This window comes from Schistocerca serialis, chromosome 10, assembly GCF_023864345.2.
Source record: "Schistocerca serialis cubense isolate TAMUIC-IGC-003099 chromosome 10, iqSchSeri2.2, whole genome shotgun sequence".
NCBI classification, from domain to species: domain Eukaryota; kingdom Metazoa; phylum Arthropoda; class Insecta; order Orthoptera; family Acrididae; genus Schistocerca; species Schistocerca serialis.
Genome location: NC_064647.1, coordinates 36,804,744 through 36,825,555, shown reverse-complemented (window position 1 = coordinate 36,825,555; position 20,812 = coordinate 36,804,744). Strand labels below are relative to the sequence as shown.

General features: G+C 40.5%; 1 protein-coding gene across 5 annotated transcripts in view; it reads right to left on the bottom strand.

The window, feature by feature from the left end:
* LOC126425232 (spectrin beta chain) overlaps positions 1–20,812 on the bottom strand; it is a 535,456-nt gene that overhangs the window by 99,971 nt on the left and 414,673 nt on the right. For all 5 annotated transcript variants that reach the window (XM_050088190.1, XM_050088188.1, XM_050088189.1 and 2 more), the window contains exons 14-21: positions 20,309–20,521; positions 20,071–20,217; positions 17,448–17,639; positions 10,997–11,185; positions 10,508–10,672; positions 7,324–7,563; positions 5,133–5,345; positions 1,026–1,158 (exon numbers count right to left, since the gene is read on the bottom strand). In XM_050088190.1, the coding sequence (XP_049944147.1) occupies positions 1,026–1,158; positions 5,133–5,345; positions 7,324–7,563; positions 10,508–10,672; positions 10,997–11,185; positions 17,448–17,639; positions 20,071–20,217; positions 20,309–20,521 (1,492 nt within the window). The remainder of the gene's footprint in view (positions 1–1,025; positions 1,159–5,132; positions 5,346–7,323; positions 7,564–10,507; positions 10,673–10,996; positions 11,186–17,447; positions 17,640–20,070; positions 20,218–20,308; positions 20,522–20,812) is intronic.

The window sequence follows — 20,812 nt, the reverse complement described above, 5'->3', positions numbered from 1 at the left end:
TTTAGAATTTTAGCATTTTGAGACAAGGTGAATATTAGAAACTATGACTGAAATTGACAAGTACATAGAGATGACATGAAAGTAGTCAAAATTTGTAAAATCATTTTTTAAGATGTTTAGAAATAATAACACATATAACTTTTATAAAACACTGTTATATTCTGGAAACTTTTTGAAATTTATTTTTACAAAAAGGGATTAATTAATATTTTATTTATAGATTGAAATGTACAAAAGACTAAATCAACAACAGTTGTAATCATGTATGCTGCAATTCTAATGAACAAGAGGCAAGTGCAATGGTTGTATTAAAGCAACTGTCCTAGTTCCCACATAGAGAATACATGTCCATTTTCCCTCCCTGCTATTCCCATGGGCTCTGGTTATAATGATATTATCAAAAGGAGATTCAAAATGTTCAAATTTGTGTGAAACATTATGGGACTTAACTGCTAAGGTCATCAGTACCTAAGCTTACACACTACTTAACCTAAATTATCCTAAGAACACACACACACACACACACACACACACACACAAGCCCAAGGGAGGACTCGAACCTCTGCCAGGACCAGGAGATTCAACCCTGATCATCTTTTTAATATGCCAGCAATCTCAGTTTTAAGGCCAGTTGGGCTGGACATACTCAGTTTCTGTACCATCTTCTGATATAACTTTCCAAATTACATTATTCCGGCTTTATTTAAGATGTTACCTCATTCGGTTCTAGGCGCTACAGTCTGGAGCCGCGCGACTGCTACGGTCGCAGGTTCGAATCCTGCCTCGGGCATGGATGTGTGTGATGTCCTTAGGTTAGTTAGGTTTAAGTAGTTCTAAGTTCTAGGGGACTGATGACCTTAGAAGTTCAGTCCCATAGTGCTCAGAGCCATTTTTGTTTGTTACCTCATTGCAGTTAATCACCAATATCTCAAATCACATGAACTAACTTTTTTTTTACCAAAATTAATCTACACACACACACACACACACACACACACACACACACACACACACACACACCTCACCTGCAAAGTGTCCTTCGTCACATAGGCGGCTTGCAAACTGAACTACATTGTTGATTTTGTCATCATTTGCTTCCATTGTAGTAAGGAATGCCTCGTGCCTCTTTATCAAGTTCTCTGCCTGTTCCAAGTTGGTCTGCAAAAAAAGTTGAACTGTTAAAGGGCATTGTGCACGACTGAGTTTATGAATTAAATAACCTAGAAACCATTATACACGATACCAGAAGAGCTGTGTAAGTGTTCAAATACAGGCACAGAGTTCACTATAAACAGCAGGCAATCCATTCTTTCCATACTATTGTTATTCCACCCAGGAATTTCCATTGTTTGTATCAGTTTTTTTAATTAAGTATTTTTATTTTAACACTTGATATACCCATCTTACATTCAGAGCAAAATACACTGGACTCTGTATAGCTCAGTCCTGAACTGTGAGGAACAAAGCATAACTATATTGATAATTTTAAGTGTTCTATCATAAATTAAGTCATTGTGAAGTACAGTGTACTTACTGCAGCTCAGTCATGGCATTTATTTATTTATTTTAATTTCTGTAGCAACAGCAGATAATAGCAGTAGCTGTCTTAATATCAAGAAACACTTACTACCTCGTGTTTGGAAAGTGTGTATTTAATGTTACAATCACATATTAACCGTGTTTGGAATGAATACAGTGCAAAATAAGAAAATGGATATATTAGACAAAAATTAAATGCACAACATGCCAACAACACAATAAAAATAACATAACAGTGTTCTCAAACAAGAAACTTTCAAATTCTTTAATTTGCAAACTGAAACTACCATCCTGAATGTTGCCATAATTATTAACTGCTGAATTGACTGAAATGCTGAGAAATCTGAGATTATTGTACTTTCAGTTCAATAAAGAAAGCTAAACTGAACAGGCAGAAGACCTTTGTGCATCTATACAAAGATCGACATGTGAAACCTACAATTTCTACCATCGTTTACATTAGTGAAAGATCTTGTCAAGAATCCTAGAAAATTCAGGTACTACATAAAATCATCAAGTGAATCTAAGGCTTCTATTCAGTCACTTGTTACTCATCTTGTATGGTACCACAAGACAGTAAAAAGAAAGCCGTTTTAAATTTCACGTTTAATAAATTATTGACGCAGGAAGATCAGACTGACTATACTGTCATTTGACCGCCACACAAACTCCTGTACGAAGAACACAGAAAAAGACATCGGCATTGAAAAGCAGCTGAAAGAGTTTAAACAAATAAATTGATAGATTAACACAGAATCCCAATTCAGCTTTACAGACAGTACTCCAAGGAATTGGTCCCATGCATTTATCACAAATCTCTGTCAGTGGAAACCCCCAGCAACTGGAAATGAGGGCAGATATTTCCCATGTGTAATAAGGATAGAAGAGCCGACTAGCAAAATTTCGTACCAATATCAATGTCAATTTGCTGCAAATTCTTGAGCATACTCTATATATGACTGTAGTAAATTTTCTCAAGAGAAAAAGCTTCTAGCCACGAATTTAGAAACCATCAACACAGCTCATCCTTCTCTCATACAATATCATGCGAACAATGGACAAGAGCAACAGGCAGATTCTCATATTTCTAGATTCCCAAAAAAGTGAGAGACAGTGTCACACTCCAGACTGTTAACAAACGACCAAGAACATGGAGTAGGTTGTTGAAGAGATGCGAGTAGTTAGAACACTTCTTAAGTAACAGAACCCCAGTAGCTTAACCCAGACAGTGAGTCAGTATTTTGCAGCTGTTACTTATTGAATTAATAGCTTGGTAATTTTCACACCAATCAGCACCTGCTTTCTTTGGAACTGGGATTATTATATTCTTGAAGTCTCGTACATCTTGCTCACCAGATGGAAGAGTTTTGTCATTGCTGGCTCTCCCAAGGCTATCGGTAGCTCTAATGGAATGTCGTCTACTCCCGGGATCTTGTTTTGACTTATGTGTTTCAGTGCTTTGCCAAATTCTTCATGCAGTATCATATCTCCCTTCTCATGTTCCTTTATGTCCTCTTCCACTTCCATAATATTGCCTTCAAGTGCATCTCCTTTGCATAGAACCTCTATATACCCCTTCCACCTTTTTGCTTTCCCTTTTCTTAGTACTGATTTTCTATCTGAGCTCTTGATATTAATACAGGTGACTGTCTTTTCTCCAAAGGTCTCTCTAATTTTCCTGCAAGCAGTATATCTTTGCTCTAGTGAAATGTGTGGTGTCACTGCCAGACACCACGCTTGCTAGGTGGTAGCTTAAATCGGCCGCGGTCCATTTAGTACATGTCGGACCCGTGTGTCGCCACTGTGTGATCGCAGACCGAGCGCCACCACAAGGCAGGTCTCGAGATACGGAATAGAACTCGCCCCAGTTGTACGACGACTTTGCTAGCGACTACACTGACGAAGTCTTTCTCTCATTTGCCGAGAGACAGTTAGAATAGCCTTCAGCTAAGTCCATGACTACGACCTAGCAAGGCGCCATTAACCGTATCTGAAGATAGTCTTATTTGTATTATCAAGAGCGATGTATTCACATGAAGGAATAAAGTTAAGTATTCGAGGAGCTGCATACTTTTCTTATTAGCATTCACTACTTATCCTGTTCCAGAATTCACGCCCGTCTGCGTTAGATAGCGTGCATTTCGGCCTCCTCTATTTACAAGGTGTTGGCACATTTGCCAACACATCAAAATGTACTTCTAAATCCTTAGAGTTGTCCTCTAGCCATTCCTGCTTAGTCATTTTGCATTTCCTGTCAATCTCTTTTTTTTTTTTTTTCCAGTTAAATCTCTCTTCTGTTACCCAAGGATTTCTACTAGCCCTCATCTTTTTACCTACTTTATCATCTGCTGCCTTCACTATGTCATCTCTCCAAGCTACCCATTTTCTTCTACTGTATCTCTTCCCCCTGAAACCCTCTACAGCCTCTGGAACTCTCAGTCTATCCAGGTCCCATCTCCTTAAATTCCTGCCTTTTTGCAGTTTCTTCAGTTTTAATTTACAGTTCATAACTAATAAATTGAGGCCAGAGTCCACATCTGCCCCTGGAAATGTCTTACAATTTAAAACCTGGATCCTAAATCTTTGTCTAACCATTGTACAATCAATCTGAAACCTTCCGGCGCCTCCAGGTCTCCTCCACATATATAACTTTCTCTCACGATTCTTAAACCAAGTGTTAGCCATGTTTAAATTATGCTCTGTGCAAAATTCTACCAGGCGGCTTCTTCTATCATTCCTTTCCCCCAATCCATATGCCACCTACTACTTTTCCTTCTCTTCCTTTTCCTACTATCGAATTCCAGTCCCCCATGACTACAATTATTATAGATGAAACAAATGGACAAGCAGACGGAAGGAAAGAGGAAGCTTAGCATTTCTTAAAAAATAAATTGTTTTTGTGAACCAATATCAGTTTCAAAATTATATGAGACTAAGCAAGGATAATAACCAGCTTCTACTCAACATTGTGAAACTGATGAACAGGACACTATGATGAAAGAAGTGTGTGTGTGTGTGTGTGTGTGTGTGTGTGTGTGTGTGTGTGTGTGTGTGTTTACGTGCATCTCATTACCCAAGGCAATTCTCTTCAAGGTTTCAATGGCATAACTTTCTTGTATTACGAATAATAAATTATTTCTGCGCCCTACACTTCTCTAAAGTAGCAATTTTTGTTTACTGCTTCATCACATTTGCTCCTGTTATGACAGTCTTTACTTCTGATATCAAAGTTTCTGTTCATGTGATGTAATGAACAGTTAATTGGTACCTGCACCATGTTGCCATATTCTACCGCCTTTTTCCTCAAAATCACTTTGCCAACATAATCTGGAAGCTGTGAAATGTGCACACGCAGACTATTTGCATTTTCCATTGTGGCTGAAAACAAACATAAAAGTAAAGCTTCAGTTTCTATTTTGCGTCATCAGATGTGTTTCCACACAAGGATATAGCCTTCAGTTCCTCGCAACACAAAGAAGGTGACTGGGGATAGCAAATTTAAGAGTGTGCGCAACTCCACAGCTTCTCGTCACTACAAGGAGTCTGTAAATAGGGGACCGAGAGCAGATTTCTGCTAAACATTTTCCACTCACCGGTGTCTCGTCCTTACTGAGCACGTGCTCCTGCTGGGCCAGCAGCACCTCGGCCTGCTTGGCGTCGCGGTCGAACATCTGCAGGTTAAGCGACTGCGACAGCAGCTGCTGCCGGTTCTCCCACATCTGGTGCAGCTCCTCCCAGCCGTCACGCAGCGCCTTAAGCCGCTCCCTCAGGAACATGTACTGCGGGTCGTCCTGCGTTGAGGGCTCCTGCACACGACAGTCTGCTCAGGTCTCTGTGTCTACTTGCAGATACAGTGTAGTAAATAATGGAACAGCACAGGAGAAATTGACAACATTAAATGCTGCAGATCGATTGTGTGCCCTAGAAGACCTCTGACACTGATGACATTTTAGCAGTGGGGTACTGTAGGTTGTATACCTCCATTCTGGTCCTTGGAGTTAGCGCTATAATAAGCTAATAGCGTGGCGAACCGACTAAAAAGTAAAATATTGGCCAACAATCTAAATGAGAGTTATTATTGTACAATGATCTGAAATCACAATACACGTAAGTAAGAAACTTGGTGGCTAAACAGGCAATTGTCAGACTACAAATCTAACGGTTCTTGTATCCAACCACCATTTGCTTTTAATTTTTTTCCGACACTTGCCTCTCCTTCATTTCTACCAAAACTTAGTCTGTGTGAAATAGTTACTTTCACGTGAAAGAAGAAAAACTGGTATCAATAAATGAGATGGGATATATAATTTTAATACTGACATATTCACACTTTTAAAAAATGAAATGGCTGCACATTTTTTAACGTTATAGCTGGTGGCTTAATTTTTAGTAAAGTGGTGCTCTGCCCAAAAAAAACCATTTGTGCAGCCTGCATAAAAATTCACTACAAGTCCTGTTGAAGCATATCACTAAGGTGGTGGTGGTGGTGGTGGTGGTGGTGGTGGTGGTGATGATGATGATGATGATGATACAATGAGGGATCTACCCCATCCACAGTCATTGCTGCTCAGTTCTATGTATCCGAGACAAACATTGATTACGAGTGCCAAAATTTATGACGAATGGAAATATGTTGTTGTTGTTGTCGTTGTTGTTGTTGTCTTCAGTCTTGAGACTGGTTTGATGCAGCTCTCCATGCCATACAGTAAAGCTGCATGCCCTCGGGAAAAATTACGGCTGTAGTTTCCCCTTGCTTTCAGCCGTTCGCAGTACCAGTTCGCAGTACAGAACGGAAATACCAGTTGCAAAAACTGTAATATTACAGGGATATAGAATGGCTGCCCAATACTTACCTTCTGGAGGGAGGAATGTGGGTCAGTCAGACCCTGTGTTGAGGGAATCCAACTGCTGTGAGGGCGCGAGGTGACAAATGTGAAGGGCAAGGGCTCAGAGGTAATGAGATTGTGTCTCAAGGGCTTAAACTCTTTAGTTCCACTCAACCTGTGGCCTGAATGAACTGTCCCTCCTTCCCAATCTAATCTTTTTTTCTCATGGGCAAAGAGCTAACATTTCTGAAAGCTACAATCCCTTTCTTTCTCCCTTTTGCGTCACAACAGGTATTTTACCTTCTGAGGATAAGTACTGGCCATCTAATATATCGCCTCGTGTTTTTAAAATGAACAGTAAGGTGCAATTGATGATTATAACACAAACAACAGTGCTCTTATGCAGGTAAGTATCCTGTTTTACAATAAAATATTGGAAGGGTTGTAGTAGTTTAACATTAGGATCACCATTAACATTATTTTGTCATTACTTTTCCCCTCTACATTTATTCTTTTTTTATTAATAAAATTGTAAATGCTTAGAACTGGAGGAAAGATTAATGGAAGGGTATATTCCACCACTGTCAGGGCTGTGAATGTGCTGCATAAATATGTAAATTGTGACTGATAAGCCAAATAAATTCTCATTATTTTTAGACTGAAGTACATAAAAATGGTACCTCATTCCTCAACGAAGGATGGGTAAGGATAAAATTAAATCACTGTGGACCATTATTATGTTATATGATTTTTGAAACATTTCTCCAGAAAGTTTAACAGAAACATAAAACTGTATTTTAGATATCAAACAGCATAATTTTGAATTAGTAATATTTGTTTCTAATGGTAAGGACTAATTTTTTTGGCAATTTCAATTTGGGACAGCAATGACTCTGGTGAAACATAAACCTACTTGAGCGAAGCATATTAATATTAAAATGGCCTCAACCGCACTTACGGCAGTGATGCGCTCTCCATACTCCATCATCTTGGTGTAGTCGTCCCTGTAGTTGTCGATCTCCTCGCGGATAGTCTGGTGCTGGCTCAGCAGCTGCTCCGCCTCAGCCAGCGATGCTGGAGTGTCCTCAGAGGCCACGTCGGTCTGCGTCTTGGTCAGCCAGGCCTGGAAGTGGTCCAGGTCGCGCAGGAAACGGTGCAGGTCGCCCGCCTCCTCCAGTTTGGCGTCGCGCTCCTTCAGCTGTGTTCCGTGAGAGGAAAATTAAGGACTGCCGCAGTTGTCCGTGGCAATTAACGTTATGTACGATGACAGAATAAAATTATCAAAAGATGGAACACAATCCTTTGCAAAAAAATTCTGAGAGTTACAAATCGACCAAAAATGTATTTGAGATTGCCAGTCTTACTCATCTGCATTCTTCCTCTTAATCTACCCACATAAGATGATAGAATTTTTTTGCTCTAATTTGTATGATATTGTTCCAACAAATTTTCAAATATAAATGAGGAACCATCTGAGGGTGCATTATCAAAGCTGAAAAGTTGCCCAGATTACTGAGTCAGGGGATACTTATCATCCAGTAACTCTCCCTATTTCCTATACCTTGCCAGTTCTTTTTCTTCATCCCTCTTCCTTTCCCTGACCCTTCTACCAGGAGGAAGAGCCATTGGCTCTTAAAGCTTGCACATTCCATAACTTCTGTGTGTGTTCTCTCCTGACACTGCTTAGTAAGTAGGTTTTTTCATATGTAAAATTGTTGGTTCAAAACTATGGCTTCATCCGTTTCAGGGAAACTATTACACTTAGAGGAGAAGGAATATACATACAGGGAGCTTCAAAAAATACTTCTACAAAGTTTGGAGACAAGTTCCTTACACAAAAAAAGAACAAAAAGGTTCATACAAACACGTATACAAAAATCCATTTTCGTGTTACTAATGAAAGTTTACACTTTGGCGATTAGAGCTCATCAACACAAACTCATAACAAATGCTCAAAATGTTGTCCTCGTGCTTATAAACATGCACACACCTGTCGAATCATGGGCTGTTGCACCCTTTCAGATACACCAAAAGTTTCAAAAGGTTTTCCAGGACTCCACGGCATACTGATGATTAGTTTCTGCATGAGGGTGGTCTGCTGCAGGTCCCCACAGAGATGATAATCTAAAGGACTGAGATTGGTGGAAGGTACAGGCCATGGAACTGGTGATCCTCTATGCCTCCATTCCTTACAGTCAACATAAAGGGTACTACCTAGTGCATCTTTAACACAGAGACAAATGAGTGAAGAGGCAAACTACTCACTGACACCCTGTGCAACAAACCATCAGCAGGCGTAAGCTCCTGCACATGTTGAAGATGACACGTACTCCTCAAGAAGTATCCTCCGTGCCGAAGGAGGAGATGTACCACATGCCAACGCCACTTGTCTTGCACTGAAACCTGGCTACTTGTCGGCTGCCCACAGGACTTGCTCTTCCGTCCAGAGTACGAGCAACATGTAGTCTTTTTGTCAGTCAACGGTCTGTAATGCTATGGATCCTGTCCCAGCAACACGACGATACACAGTGCCAAAGGGTGGATAACTCAGCTGCCTTCGGCCTGGAAATGCCGCCTGTTACTGCCTCGTGTCCATTTCCATTTGGACAGCTGTACGTAAAAAAACATTTCTGACTGCTCATGAAATGAATATCTTGCCATGTTGGAAATAAGCATGTTCAGGACAGAAGAATGATGAATATGAAGAAGCCTCCCTGGCAACACAACACCATCTAGGATATGGTGAGTCAAATGGGTTCATAGGTAAGTGGAATTATTGGGTTGTGCATGGAAACCCCCTAAATGTCAACTTTCATTAATAAGCCAGGATTCAGAGATATGTTTATATGAACTTTTTTCTAGTTTTGCTGTAAGGAACATCTTCCCAAAGTTTGTAAAAATATTTCTGAAACAGTCTTTATATTCCTGGGTAAATCAAGTACCACAAGTACTGCTACATTAATGAATGGTGGCTTCCAAAGCACAGACATAAATGTATACTGACGAGCCACTGTATTACGGTGACTTGCTCAATAACATGTGGGTCCACCGTAGGAATGCAATGCGGCAGTAATTTGGCACGGCACAGATTTGATACGTCCTTGGAAGGTTTCCAGAGGAATGTCACATTAGGTGTCTATGTGAAATGTCAGGTAATTCCCTAAGTTACGAGTCGGTGGTTTGTGGACGCAATTCTCGTCCCTTAAAGAACCCGAGATGTAGTCCACCGGGTTCAGACTGGGCAAATTCGGTGGACACAATACAAATGCAAGTTGACTATCCTGCTCCACAAACCACAGCACAATTCTGGACGAAACTCTTGCTGAAACATGCAATAACCATAAAAGAAAACATCAAATGTGAAGAGATGCGTGTAGTCCACAAGTAGTGTTCAAATATCTCCCTGTCATCATGGCACCTGTCACAACTACCACGTGTCCCAGGCAAATGTCCCCCATAGCATAACACAGACCCCACAAGCCTTTATCCACAGCACGGTACACGTTTCGAATAGCTGTTCACCTGGATGACAGCATACCTAAACACAGCTGTCTCAACCTGGTAGAACAAGAAATGTTATCCATCTGACCTGTCGACAAGTTTGTGTCGATCCAAGGTCGAATCTCAATTAACCAGAGCCCACTGCAATCTCGGTTGACAGCGTTGTTCGATCAATACTGGAAGAAGCAGATGTGGTCTGCTGCAGAGCCCCATTTTCACCAATGTGCAGCAAACAGCATACCCCAAAACACTTTTACATACTCTGGCACTGTACTCTGTCGTCGGATCTGGCACAGATCCCGCTTCATATATCGGACAAGCCTCTGACCAAATTCTGTGATGAGGTATCGACATCCAGCACCTTGCCACCTACTCGAGGTTTCACCATCCTTCAGCCATTTTCCACAGACACCCATAACAGCAGCACATGTACAGCAGAGAAGACTCACCATATTCAAATGCTCGTCCCAATCGCTGGGCCATAAAAATGTGTTCTCTTTTGATGTCACTTATGCAACTAGTACTGACACTTTAATGATTCTCCCGCTCTGCTTATATACTGCCCTCATGCGTCACACGCCCATAACACCACCAGGCAACGTTCAGTCTCACGGTGGACAGTAACTGCTGCAGCTACTCACCATCTGTGTCAGCTGCTCCCAGACGAGCTTGATCTGGTCGATCCTCTCCTGGATCAGCTCCCTCTCCTCAGGGTGCTCGGCTCCGATCGTCTCTGCTTCCTGCTGCAAGGAGTCCAGCTTGGCCTGAATAGCAGCCAGATCACGCTCCATGCCAGATAGCCGACGCTGTAACACGACATGCAACGCACGGTAAGTTCCAGGAATGTACTGGATGTAAAAGTACTAAAATTGACTTTTCTCATTATATCCTTAATGTACTGAAAATCCCCCAAATAAGAAAGAATAATAAAAAAATAAATAATAATAATAAATAATAATAATAATAATACTTTGAATCAAACCATAAAAGAAATTCTGTGAAGGAAAACTCTCATATTTCCAAAGAGGGATTGAAAGAAGAGGGAGGCTGATTTTACTTAAAAGGTTATTTGAGAAAAATTATTTCACTAATTGTGCGAGAGCTTTTAACCAAAATTCAATTAATTTCACCTGAAGTGTCATAATGCCAGTGAGGTCCATCTCCAGACTGTCCGTCGACTGGAGAATGCGCTTCTTGTCCTCGATCCAGGACATGGTCTCCCGACACTCGATGTGATATGTCTGCACTCCATGCGCAGAGTTCAGTTCCTCTTTCTTTGCTTCTGCTTTCTCTCGTAGCTGTGCCCATTCGTGGTTCAACTGTAAACAAATATACGCATTCAGTTTATGAAAAATTTCTGTGGCGCGACAATGATTTGTTAACAGTAAACTCTTAATAGGTAACCACTATAGACAGCAGGCAGTAAACTTTTAAGTAATTTGAAAAATGCTGTTGCAAATTTGACCGAGCACTACACGCCAAATAAAAAATGATGTCAAAGTGAAGTAAAGCATATTTGGGAAGTGTCCTCATTCACGACATACTCAGTTCACAACATAAAAGTGAGCGGGTCATCCAGAAAATAAGTTTCCCTATTTTTTAAAAAAGAAAAGCTTACATCAAAAATTTTACTGGCAGTACATATAGCACTCTTAGAGCTATTTTTTGACACAACCAGCACCAGAATTGAGACACTTGTCATACTGTGGGACCAATTTTTGTATTCCTGTGTTGTAAAAGTCTGCCAGTCTTTTTCAGCTCTGTCATTGTGAAAAAGCTGAACAAAAGACAGGAACATCTTGAGGCACAAGGAAAAATGGAAACTGCTGGGAGCAAGATTGGGACTGTATGGAGAATGGCCAACCAATTCCCTGCTAAACTCCTTCAGAACAGCTGTTGTGCACCACACTGTATGTGGGAGAGCAGTGTCACAAATCTGCACAATACTTCCACTGAGTATATCACACCTCTCACTGTGACTGGACAGTATCAGTTTCCCAGAGTTACACGATAATGGTCTGCGTTCGCTGTTTCAACTCCGGGCACGACACCAGTGACAAAATGCCCTTCTATACAAGAACATTGCGCACACCACGTTCCGCACCAATGCAGTCTGTTAGAGCTTTTCCTCGACTGTAAATCCAGTGCGATACTAATCCATTGGCTGCTGCTCAGTTTCCAGATACACCTCATCGTCTGGTAAGTTCCTGTCAAGAAGCTTATCCGAGTCATAATGGTACTGATTCCTATGTGTTAATGCTGCCCCTAAGCGATTCAGTTTCATGTTCAGATAACAAGTTTATCGGTACCCATCTGGTGCACACTTTCTTCAACAGCAGGCACTTAGTGACAATTCCACACAGCAAGGATTGCTATATCTACGGAAAATGCTGCAGAGAACCATAATCTCCGTAATGCACTACTGCACCAACTACACGAGGTCATCAATGATGGACAGTCGCCCACAGCCCTCTTCAATACAGATACTGCCAATGTTTGAAAAATTCCCTAACCGGCAACGCACGTATTCACTCGTGACCTACTGCCCATACCCGATACAACAGGTGGTACATCTGGACACTTCTGTGTTCCGTGCATTAAGAAAGTTTATCACAGACTGAATGTCACAGTTGGCACAAGAAAGAGTAAGAGCCACCTTCAGCCACTGCTAGAGCACTGTTGACAACAGCATAGACTTCTATGGCCATCATGTGATTGCATGCCATAACTCTGTCACACCCCTGCTACTTTCCAGCTGAATACTTTTACTTTAAGAAAAACCAACCTCAGTTTCTGGAAGAACGTAGTAGGCAACTGTCTAGCAAAAATCTTTATCTCCGAAACAATGTTTCTATTAATCTGTTTATCGTAACATTTCCTTTACTCGTACAATTCTTCCTGAAAATTTTTCTTCAGATTCTAAATGGAATACTCTGCTGCAAAAAGTCATCATCACAATCAGTAACAAAAGTACTTTAAAAAATTTTTATATTAAATGATACACTTCTGTGAGTTTGCAAAATAAAATTACAAGCAGAATCGTTAAACAAATTATGTTTTTAGAAGATACATTTTCTCTGGATTGAGTATTAAATTTTTCGCACAATATTTCCATCAGCAGGTGCAACTGCCCTCAACATGTACTATGAGCAAAAGTACTCAGTTGCCTCCCAACTGGACTCAGTTTAGTGTGCAGGGGGAGATGACTCTCTGGATGACTGTCTGGACATAACAAACTATGGCTGCTATCAATATAACAAAAAAGTTCAACATTTATTTCTTTAAGTTTCCCTACAGATCTTTTAAGTTCCTTAATATATCCTGCCCCCCCATGAACCATGGACCTTGCCGATGGTGGGGAGGCTTGCGTGCCTCAGCGATACAGATAGCCGTACCGTAGGTGCAACCACAACGGAGGGGTATCTGTTGAGAGGCCAGACAAACGTGTGGTTCCTGAAGAGGGGCAGCAGCCTTTTCAGTAGTTGCAAGGGCAACAGTCTGGATGATTGACTGATCTGGCCTTGTAACAATAACCAAAACGGCCTTGCTGTGCTGGTACTGCGAACGGTTAAAAGCAAGGGGAAACTACAGCCGTAATTTTTCCCGAGGGCATGCAGCTTTACTGTATGATTACATCATGATGGCGTCCTCTTGGGTAAAATATTCCGGAGGTAAAATAGTCCCCCATTCGGATCTCCGGGTGGGGACTACTCAAGAGGATGTCGTTATCAGGAGAAAGAAAACTGGCGTTCTACGGATCGGAGCGTGGAATGTCAGATCCCTTAATCGGGCAGGTAGGTTAGAAAATTTAAAAAGGGAAATGGATAGGTTGAAGTTAGATATAGTGGGAATTAGTGAAGTTCGGTGGCAGGAGGAACAAGACTTCTGGTCAGGTGACTACAGGGTTATAAACACAAAATCAAATAGGGGTAATGCAGGAGTAGGTTTAATAATGAATAGGAAAATAGGAATGCGGGTAAGCTACTACAAACAGCATAGTGAACGCATTATTGTGGCCAAGATAGATACGAAGCCCACACCTACTACAGTAGTACAAGTTTATATGCCAACTAGCTCTGCAGATGACGAAGAAATTGAAGAAATGTATGATGAAATAAAAGAAATTATTCAGATTGTGAAGGGAGACGAAAATTTAATAGTCATGGGTGACTGGAATTCGAGTGTAGGAAAAGGGAGAGAAGGAAACATAGTAGGTGAATATGGATTGGGGGACAGAAATGAAAGAGGAAGCCGCCTGGTAGAATTTTGCACAGAGCACAACATAATCATAACTAACACTTGGTTTAAGAATCATGAAAGAAGGTTGTATACATGGAAGAACCCTGGAGATACTAAAAGGTATCAGATAGATTATATAATGGTAAGACAGAGATTTAGGAACCAGGTTTTAGATTGTAAGACATTTCCAGGGGCAGATGTGGACTCTGACCACAATCTATTGGTTATGACCTGTAGATTAAAACTGAAGAAACTGCAAAAAGGTGCGAATTTAAGGAGATGGGACCTGGATAAACTAAAAGAATCAGAGGTTGTACAGAGATTCAGGGAGAGCATAAGGGAGCAATTGACAGGAATGGGGGAAATAAATACAGTAGAAGAAGAATGGGTAGCTTTGAGGGATGAAGTAGTGAAGGCAGCAGAGGATCAAGTAGGTAAAAAGACAAGGGCTAGTAGAAATCCTTGGGTAACAGAAGAAATATTGAATTTAATTGATGAAAGGAGAAAATATAAAAATGCAGTAAGTGAAACAGGCAAAAAGGAATACAAACGACTCAAAAATGAGATCGACAGGAAGTGCAAAATGGCTAAGCAGGGATGGCTAGAGGACAAATGTAAGGATGTAGAGGCCTATCTCACTAGGGGTAAGATAGATACCGCCTACAGGAAAATTAAAGAGTCCTTTGGAGATAAGATAACGACTTGTATGAATATCAAGAGCTCAGATGGAAACCCAGTTCTAAGCAAAGAAGGCAAAGCAGAAAGGTGGAAGGAGTATATAGAGGGTCTATACAAGGGCGATGTACTTGAGGACAATATTATGGAAATGGAAGAGGATGTAGATGAAGATGAAATGGGATATACGATACTGCGTGAAGAGTTTGACAGAGCACTGAAAGACCTAAGTCGAAACAAGGCCCCCGGAGTAGACAATATTCCATTGGAACTACTGACGGCCGTGGGAGAGCTAGTCCTGACAAAACTCTACCATTTGGTGAGCAAGATGTATGAAACAGGCGAAATACCCTCAGACTTCAAGAAGAATATAATAATTCCAATCCCAAAGAAAGCAGGTGTTGACAGATGCGAAAATTACCGAACTATCAGTTTAATAAGTCACAGCTGCAAAATACTAACACGAATTCTTTACAGACGAATGGAAAAACTAGTAGAAGCCAACCTCGGGGAAGATCAGTTTGGATTCCGTAGAAACACTGGAACACGTGAGGCAATACTGACCTTACGACTTATCTTAGAAGAAAGATTAAGGAAAGGCAAACCTACGTTTCTAGCATTTGTAGATTTAGAGAAAGCTTTTGACAATGTTGACTGGAATACTCTCTTTCAAATTCTAAAGGTGGCAGGGGTAAAATACAGGGAGCGAAAGGCTATTTACAATTTGTACATAAACCAGATGGCAGTTATAAGAGTCGAGGGACATGAAAGGGAAGCAGTGGTTGGGAAGGGAGTAAGACAGGGTTGTAGTCTCTCCCCGATGTTGTTCAATCTGTATATTGAGCAAGCAGTAAAGGAAACAAAAGAAAAATTCGGAGTAGGTATTAAAATTCATGGAGAAGAAATAAAAACTTTGAGGTTCGCCGATGACATTGTAATTCTGTCAGAGACAGCAAAGGACTTGGAAGAGCAGTTGAATGGAATGGACAGTGTCTTGAAAGGAGGATATAAGATGAACATCAACAAAAGCAAAACAAGGATAATGGAATGTAGTCTAATTAAGTCGGGTGATGCTGAGGGAATTAGATTAGGAAATGAGGCACTTAAAGTAGTAAAAGAGTTTTGCTATTTGGGGAGCAAAATAACTGATGATGGTCGAAGTAGAGAGGATATAAAATGTAGGCTGGCAATGGCAAGGAAAGCGTTTCTGAAGAAGAGAAATTTGTTAACATCCAGTATTGATTTAAGTGTCAGGAAGTCATTTCTGAAAGTATTCGTATGGAGTGTAGCCATGTATGGAAGTGAAACATGGACGATAAATAGTTTGGACAAGAAGAGAATAGAAGCTTTCGAAATGTGGTGCTTCAGAAGAATGCTGAAGATTAGATGGGTAGATCACATAACTAGTGAGGAAGTATTGAATAGGATTGGGGAGAAGAGAAGTTTGTGGCACAACTTGACCAGAAGAAGGGATCGGTTGGTAGGACATGTTCTGAGGCATCAAGGGATCACCAATTTAGTATTGGAGGGCAGCGTGGAGGGTAAAAATCGTAGAGGGAGACCAAGAGATGAATACACAAAGCAGATTCAGAAGGATGTAGGTTGCAGTAGGTACTGGGAGATGAAAAAGCTTGCACAGGATAGAGTAGCATGGAGAGCTGCATCAAACCAGTCTCAGGACTGAAGACCACAACAACAATATATCCTGAAAATTCTAATCTTTATCCCTATGATACATTACAAAATTTATGAGATTAAATCTTAATACACTCACAAAATTGCTATACATTTACAAATATTAGGCATATCAGAATTTTCCAATTAGCACTCCTGACAGGATTACATATACTAATTGAGGCTTTGCTTAGTGTTGCCAGATTTACACAGGATGTCCTCAATTTTTAGTGGGTAGTGACCCGACTGACATAAGCCTTACACGGGACATCAAATGTACAGACTTTTTGCCACTATTACCAATTCGAAATACCATGTACGTTCACTTAAAAATTGGTCAACTAAATGAAATTTCCAAAATGAGTTTCTGAATGTACCAATGGCAGTGACCAAAAATTTTGGAACACAGTGCACCACAAGGTTGCAATCAGCTGTTTAACTAAAAGTAGGCCTCAGCACAAGCCACAACTCCATACTTCAAAGACAGTCAGTCACACGGCTTTAATCGTATTATTAGTGCGACCAAACTGCTTTCTGAAAAGTCCTTCACCCCCCCCCCCCAAATTGCGCTCACTGACGGGATAAGACTTCTCTTAGCATACCGTGCAGAGTGGCTGAAGTTGAGCAGCAAAAAATTATTAATCTGTGCACACGGCCCAACTGTAGATTATGCACGTTAAAGGATAATAATTAGTGTTTGAACATACACTGGAGTGAATAGGAAATTTTTATATCACCAGCTTCAAGTTGGTACTGTTCATGAACAGAACAGCACTTTTGAGTATAGTTGTACCAGTGTACCAACTTAGTTCATAAAATATTATAAGGAAATACTGATCTAATTATTGAAAGTTGACGTCCTTTTGTCCCAATTTTTAGGTCTTTGTGCCACTGATTTTTTAAACCGCCAGCCCATAAATCTTCATGTTCTGCCAATTGGATCTTGTTCCATATTTGGATGACAAAAGTAATTAACGTCATACTAAACATCACCTGGTTCTGCCGTGCAACTATCTGTTCGCTGTTGGGATGCTCCACATGCAGCAACTGGCGAGCCAGCTGGTTGACAACTGCAACACGGGACGCATTGGCATTCATCTCCTTCTCGAAGCCATCGTAGCGGTGCTTCATGATCTCCACGTCCTCGATGTCTTTCACTGGAACCATAGTCTGGAGCATGCGGTCCTGGAGGCACGAACAATCAATTGTTAGTGAATAGATATCATGCAACTACAGTCGGAAGAATTATGTACAGAAATAATTGTCACTGAAATGAAAATTTAAATATTGCCAAATATTGGGAGGGTTGCATTTGTAGCCCACTTGTGATTTTAGTATCAAACACAACCTTATTATGATCCAAATATTTCAATATAAAGTGTCAATCACAATAATCATGAAGCATAAAGTTATTTGTAAGGCTTTTCTTTCCTCAAGTTACTTTCAGTGACAGTATTTTCCAAAATATGACATGGAGAGTTTATATTTTTTAATTTTATTGAGCACAGAATTCAAATGTAATATGGGCATTTTTTTACAACAATAATTCATGTTTTATTGCCTGAAGGAAGACACTTTAGCAATATGCATTTCATATCAATTTTAGATATTATCCACATATTAAATATAAAAATTCCTGTATTTAATTGTGCAGATTTTATTGCAAATTTTAAGAAGTCTTACATCCCACCTACAACTGCAAAACCCCCAGAGAAATTCTGGCATTGCACAGGTTAAGCAAAAGCTAATATCAAAAATTGTAACAATCAGATAATGGTAGACAAAATATTTTCTAATATTTAAGATATATTGGGCTGGTCATGCTGAACAACAAATAACACCTTTTTGTCTACCTAATTCTATTCTTGCTGTCGGGTTTCAATACAACACTAATGTGTTACTAATTACATCAGAATTTCTTCATTTCTATATCAAATATGAGCAAGCACATCTGTCAGTCACAATGTTGACCGATACAAATTAAGCTGTTACATCCCATGCCCAATTGTACTTGCCCAGAATGCTTGCCCTTACACAAATCTACATAAACATACCAAAGTCCAACGGCAATACAGAGCCCATGCAAGGAGCAAGATAGCCCAGCATACTTTGATTACCAATGTTGGAGAAAGGACTTCGTATTGCCTTTCGCATCTGCCTCCAGATGCGCACACACAAATTGGCTCTCTTATTTACCAATTCCTGCCCCCCCCCCCCCCTCTCCCCATTTCCCTCCCCCAACCCCCACCGTCCTGCATTTGCCCTGAAATATCAGTTTCCATTATCTTCTAACTTCTGCAACCCACCCATGTTGCCAAAGAGATTGCCAAAAAATTACTCCATCCTTCGATGGTCTCACTGAAAGCACAATAAGCAATCTCCCCTAATGTCCAACTCCAACATCCTACTTTATGTACTGTACAGGGCAGTAAGATACATGCCAATGTGATATGAGAAACATATGTTACTGACTGAAGTCACTCTTTTTACACTTAAGTGTCAACAAAATTTATTAAATTTATGGAGAATAAAATTATTTTATTTCCATCAATGATCACAAAATGTTTGGTCCTGTGACTACTGGTTTCGGTCAGCAACAACCACCTTCATCAGATGTGTAGCAGAACATGGGAAATGAAATACTACTAGCAGACAGTTTACAGCTTAAAACAATATTTTATTATACTTTTCTCAGAACAGTGTGTCGCGAGATATGACAAGCCCTCTGGTGGTTAAGTTCCTCCAACTTCTTGCCTATGCTGCATTCTGGCTACTATGCCAACAGAGAACACTTATTACTTACTTTAGTCTTGTTTTCATCCATTTCACTCCTTTCCTCAGCTATTTTATCTTGTGTAGGCACATGATATTTTTCATTATACTGACCACAAGAGCGTGTCAATCACATTCGGTCACTTAATCATTTCCTTTACAACATTTTTAAATTTAACTTTATTTGTGCTCTTAATTTTTTACGTTTTCCCCACTGTAATGACTTACACACTTGGTAAGCTCACTATAGACTTTATCTATTGGCTTCTTCATTTTATTGCATTCTGTAAAATTTTATAATTAACGAATGCGTGTAAACGTACAGCAGACACATTCAATGAGCTTACGCCACAATCTTAGGTTGTGGCTACCGAACTGCAGTTTGTTGTGAATAGTAGTGCTACTAATAGTGTGACTCTGCTGGCCATGTGGTCTAGCGCACACAATATTTTAAATACACATAATGATCCTAACCTGTTTGTGTGAGTATTTTGTGATGATACCACTGCAGTCTCATTACATTATGAGATGATGTAAAATCCTGTATATTTTGTCAGATTTTAAGTACAAATTTCAGAATCTATTGGTTTAATACTTTTCAATATGGCAGACCTTTTTGTTTCAAGATTTAAACTGTCTGCCACTTTTTTTTAATTTCCCATGTTTTGCTGTATATCTGAAGATTGTCACTGTTGACCGAAACCAATACTATCACAGCTTGTGAAATTAATTTTATGTACTGTTTATTTCCTCTTGTTCCCTCCACAAAATTATATCATTTAACTTATAACTGCCTCAATCAATGTAAGCTCTCCACCTGCACCAGTAAGAACACATCGCTCACCTTCTCGCTTATCCATTGACCGACACCATCTGACTCGCTGAGCAGTTTGTACAGAGACAATGCGTCGAGCAGCCGCTGCTTCCTGAGTTTGGCAAACTCCAGGAGTTCTTTGTAGCGGTGGTCAATGCTGGCCAGCCTTTCGACAACCTGTGAGCAATTTACAAGCAGTCAGGATGACGAATTCACAGTCTAATTTGGTCATTTAGATTACTTAACAATACTGCACACTGTGGCTTACCTGTGGAGCCTGGCGGTCCTGCTCTCCCAGCTGGGACGCCTGCTGGTGCAGGGCTTCTATGGCTCCCGCGTAGTTCTTCAGCTCGTCCGTCACGTCCTTGTGCTTTTTCAGCAACGACTGCACATTGGCTTCGTCACGGCCGACATCTTCGCTCGAAACGAGCCGCAGTGTATCCAACATCCAAATGTCGACGTCGTCTGCATCTGCGAAGAACTGGAAAAAACGGACACGATCACAACTTTTGTGGGATTTCCAAAACTGAAAAACACTAACAACACAATACAGTTACATGTTTCAAGTACACAATAATTTTTCAGGCAGTGTTTTCTTCTTCACACACCACAGAAAGGTCATGCGAACACAAAGTAGAGCATACTGGAAGTAAGCTTGCAAGGTGCAAGCAATAAAACTTGGTCCCTGACAACCGAATCAACTGAGCAGGGAAAGGGGCAATGGTGGGGGTGGGAGAAGCCACACTGCAGCAGTGGAGGGGCAGCTCAAATT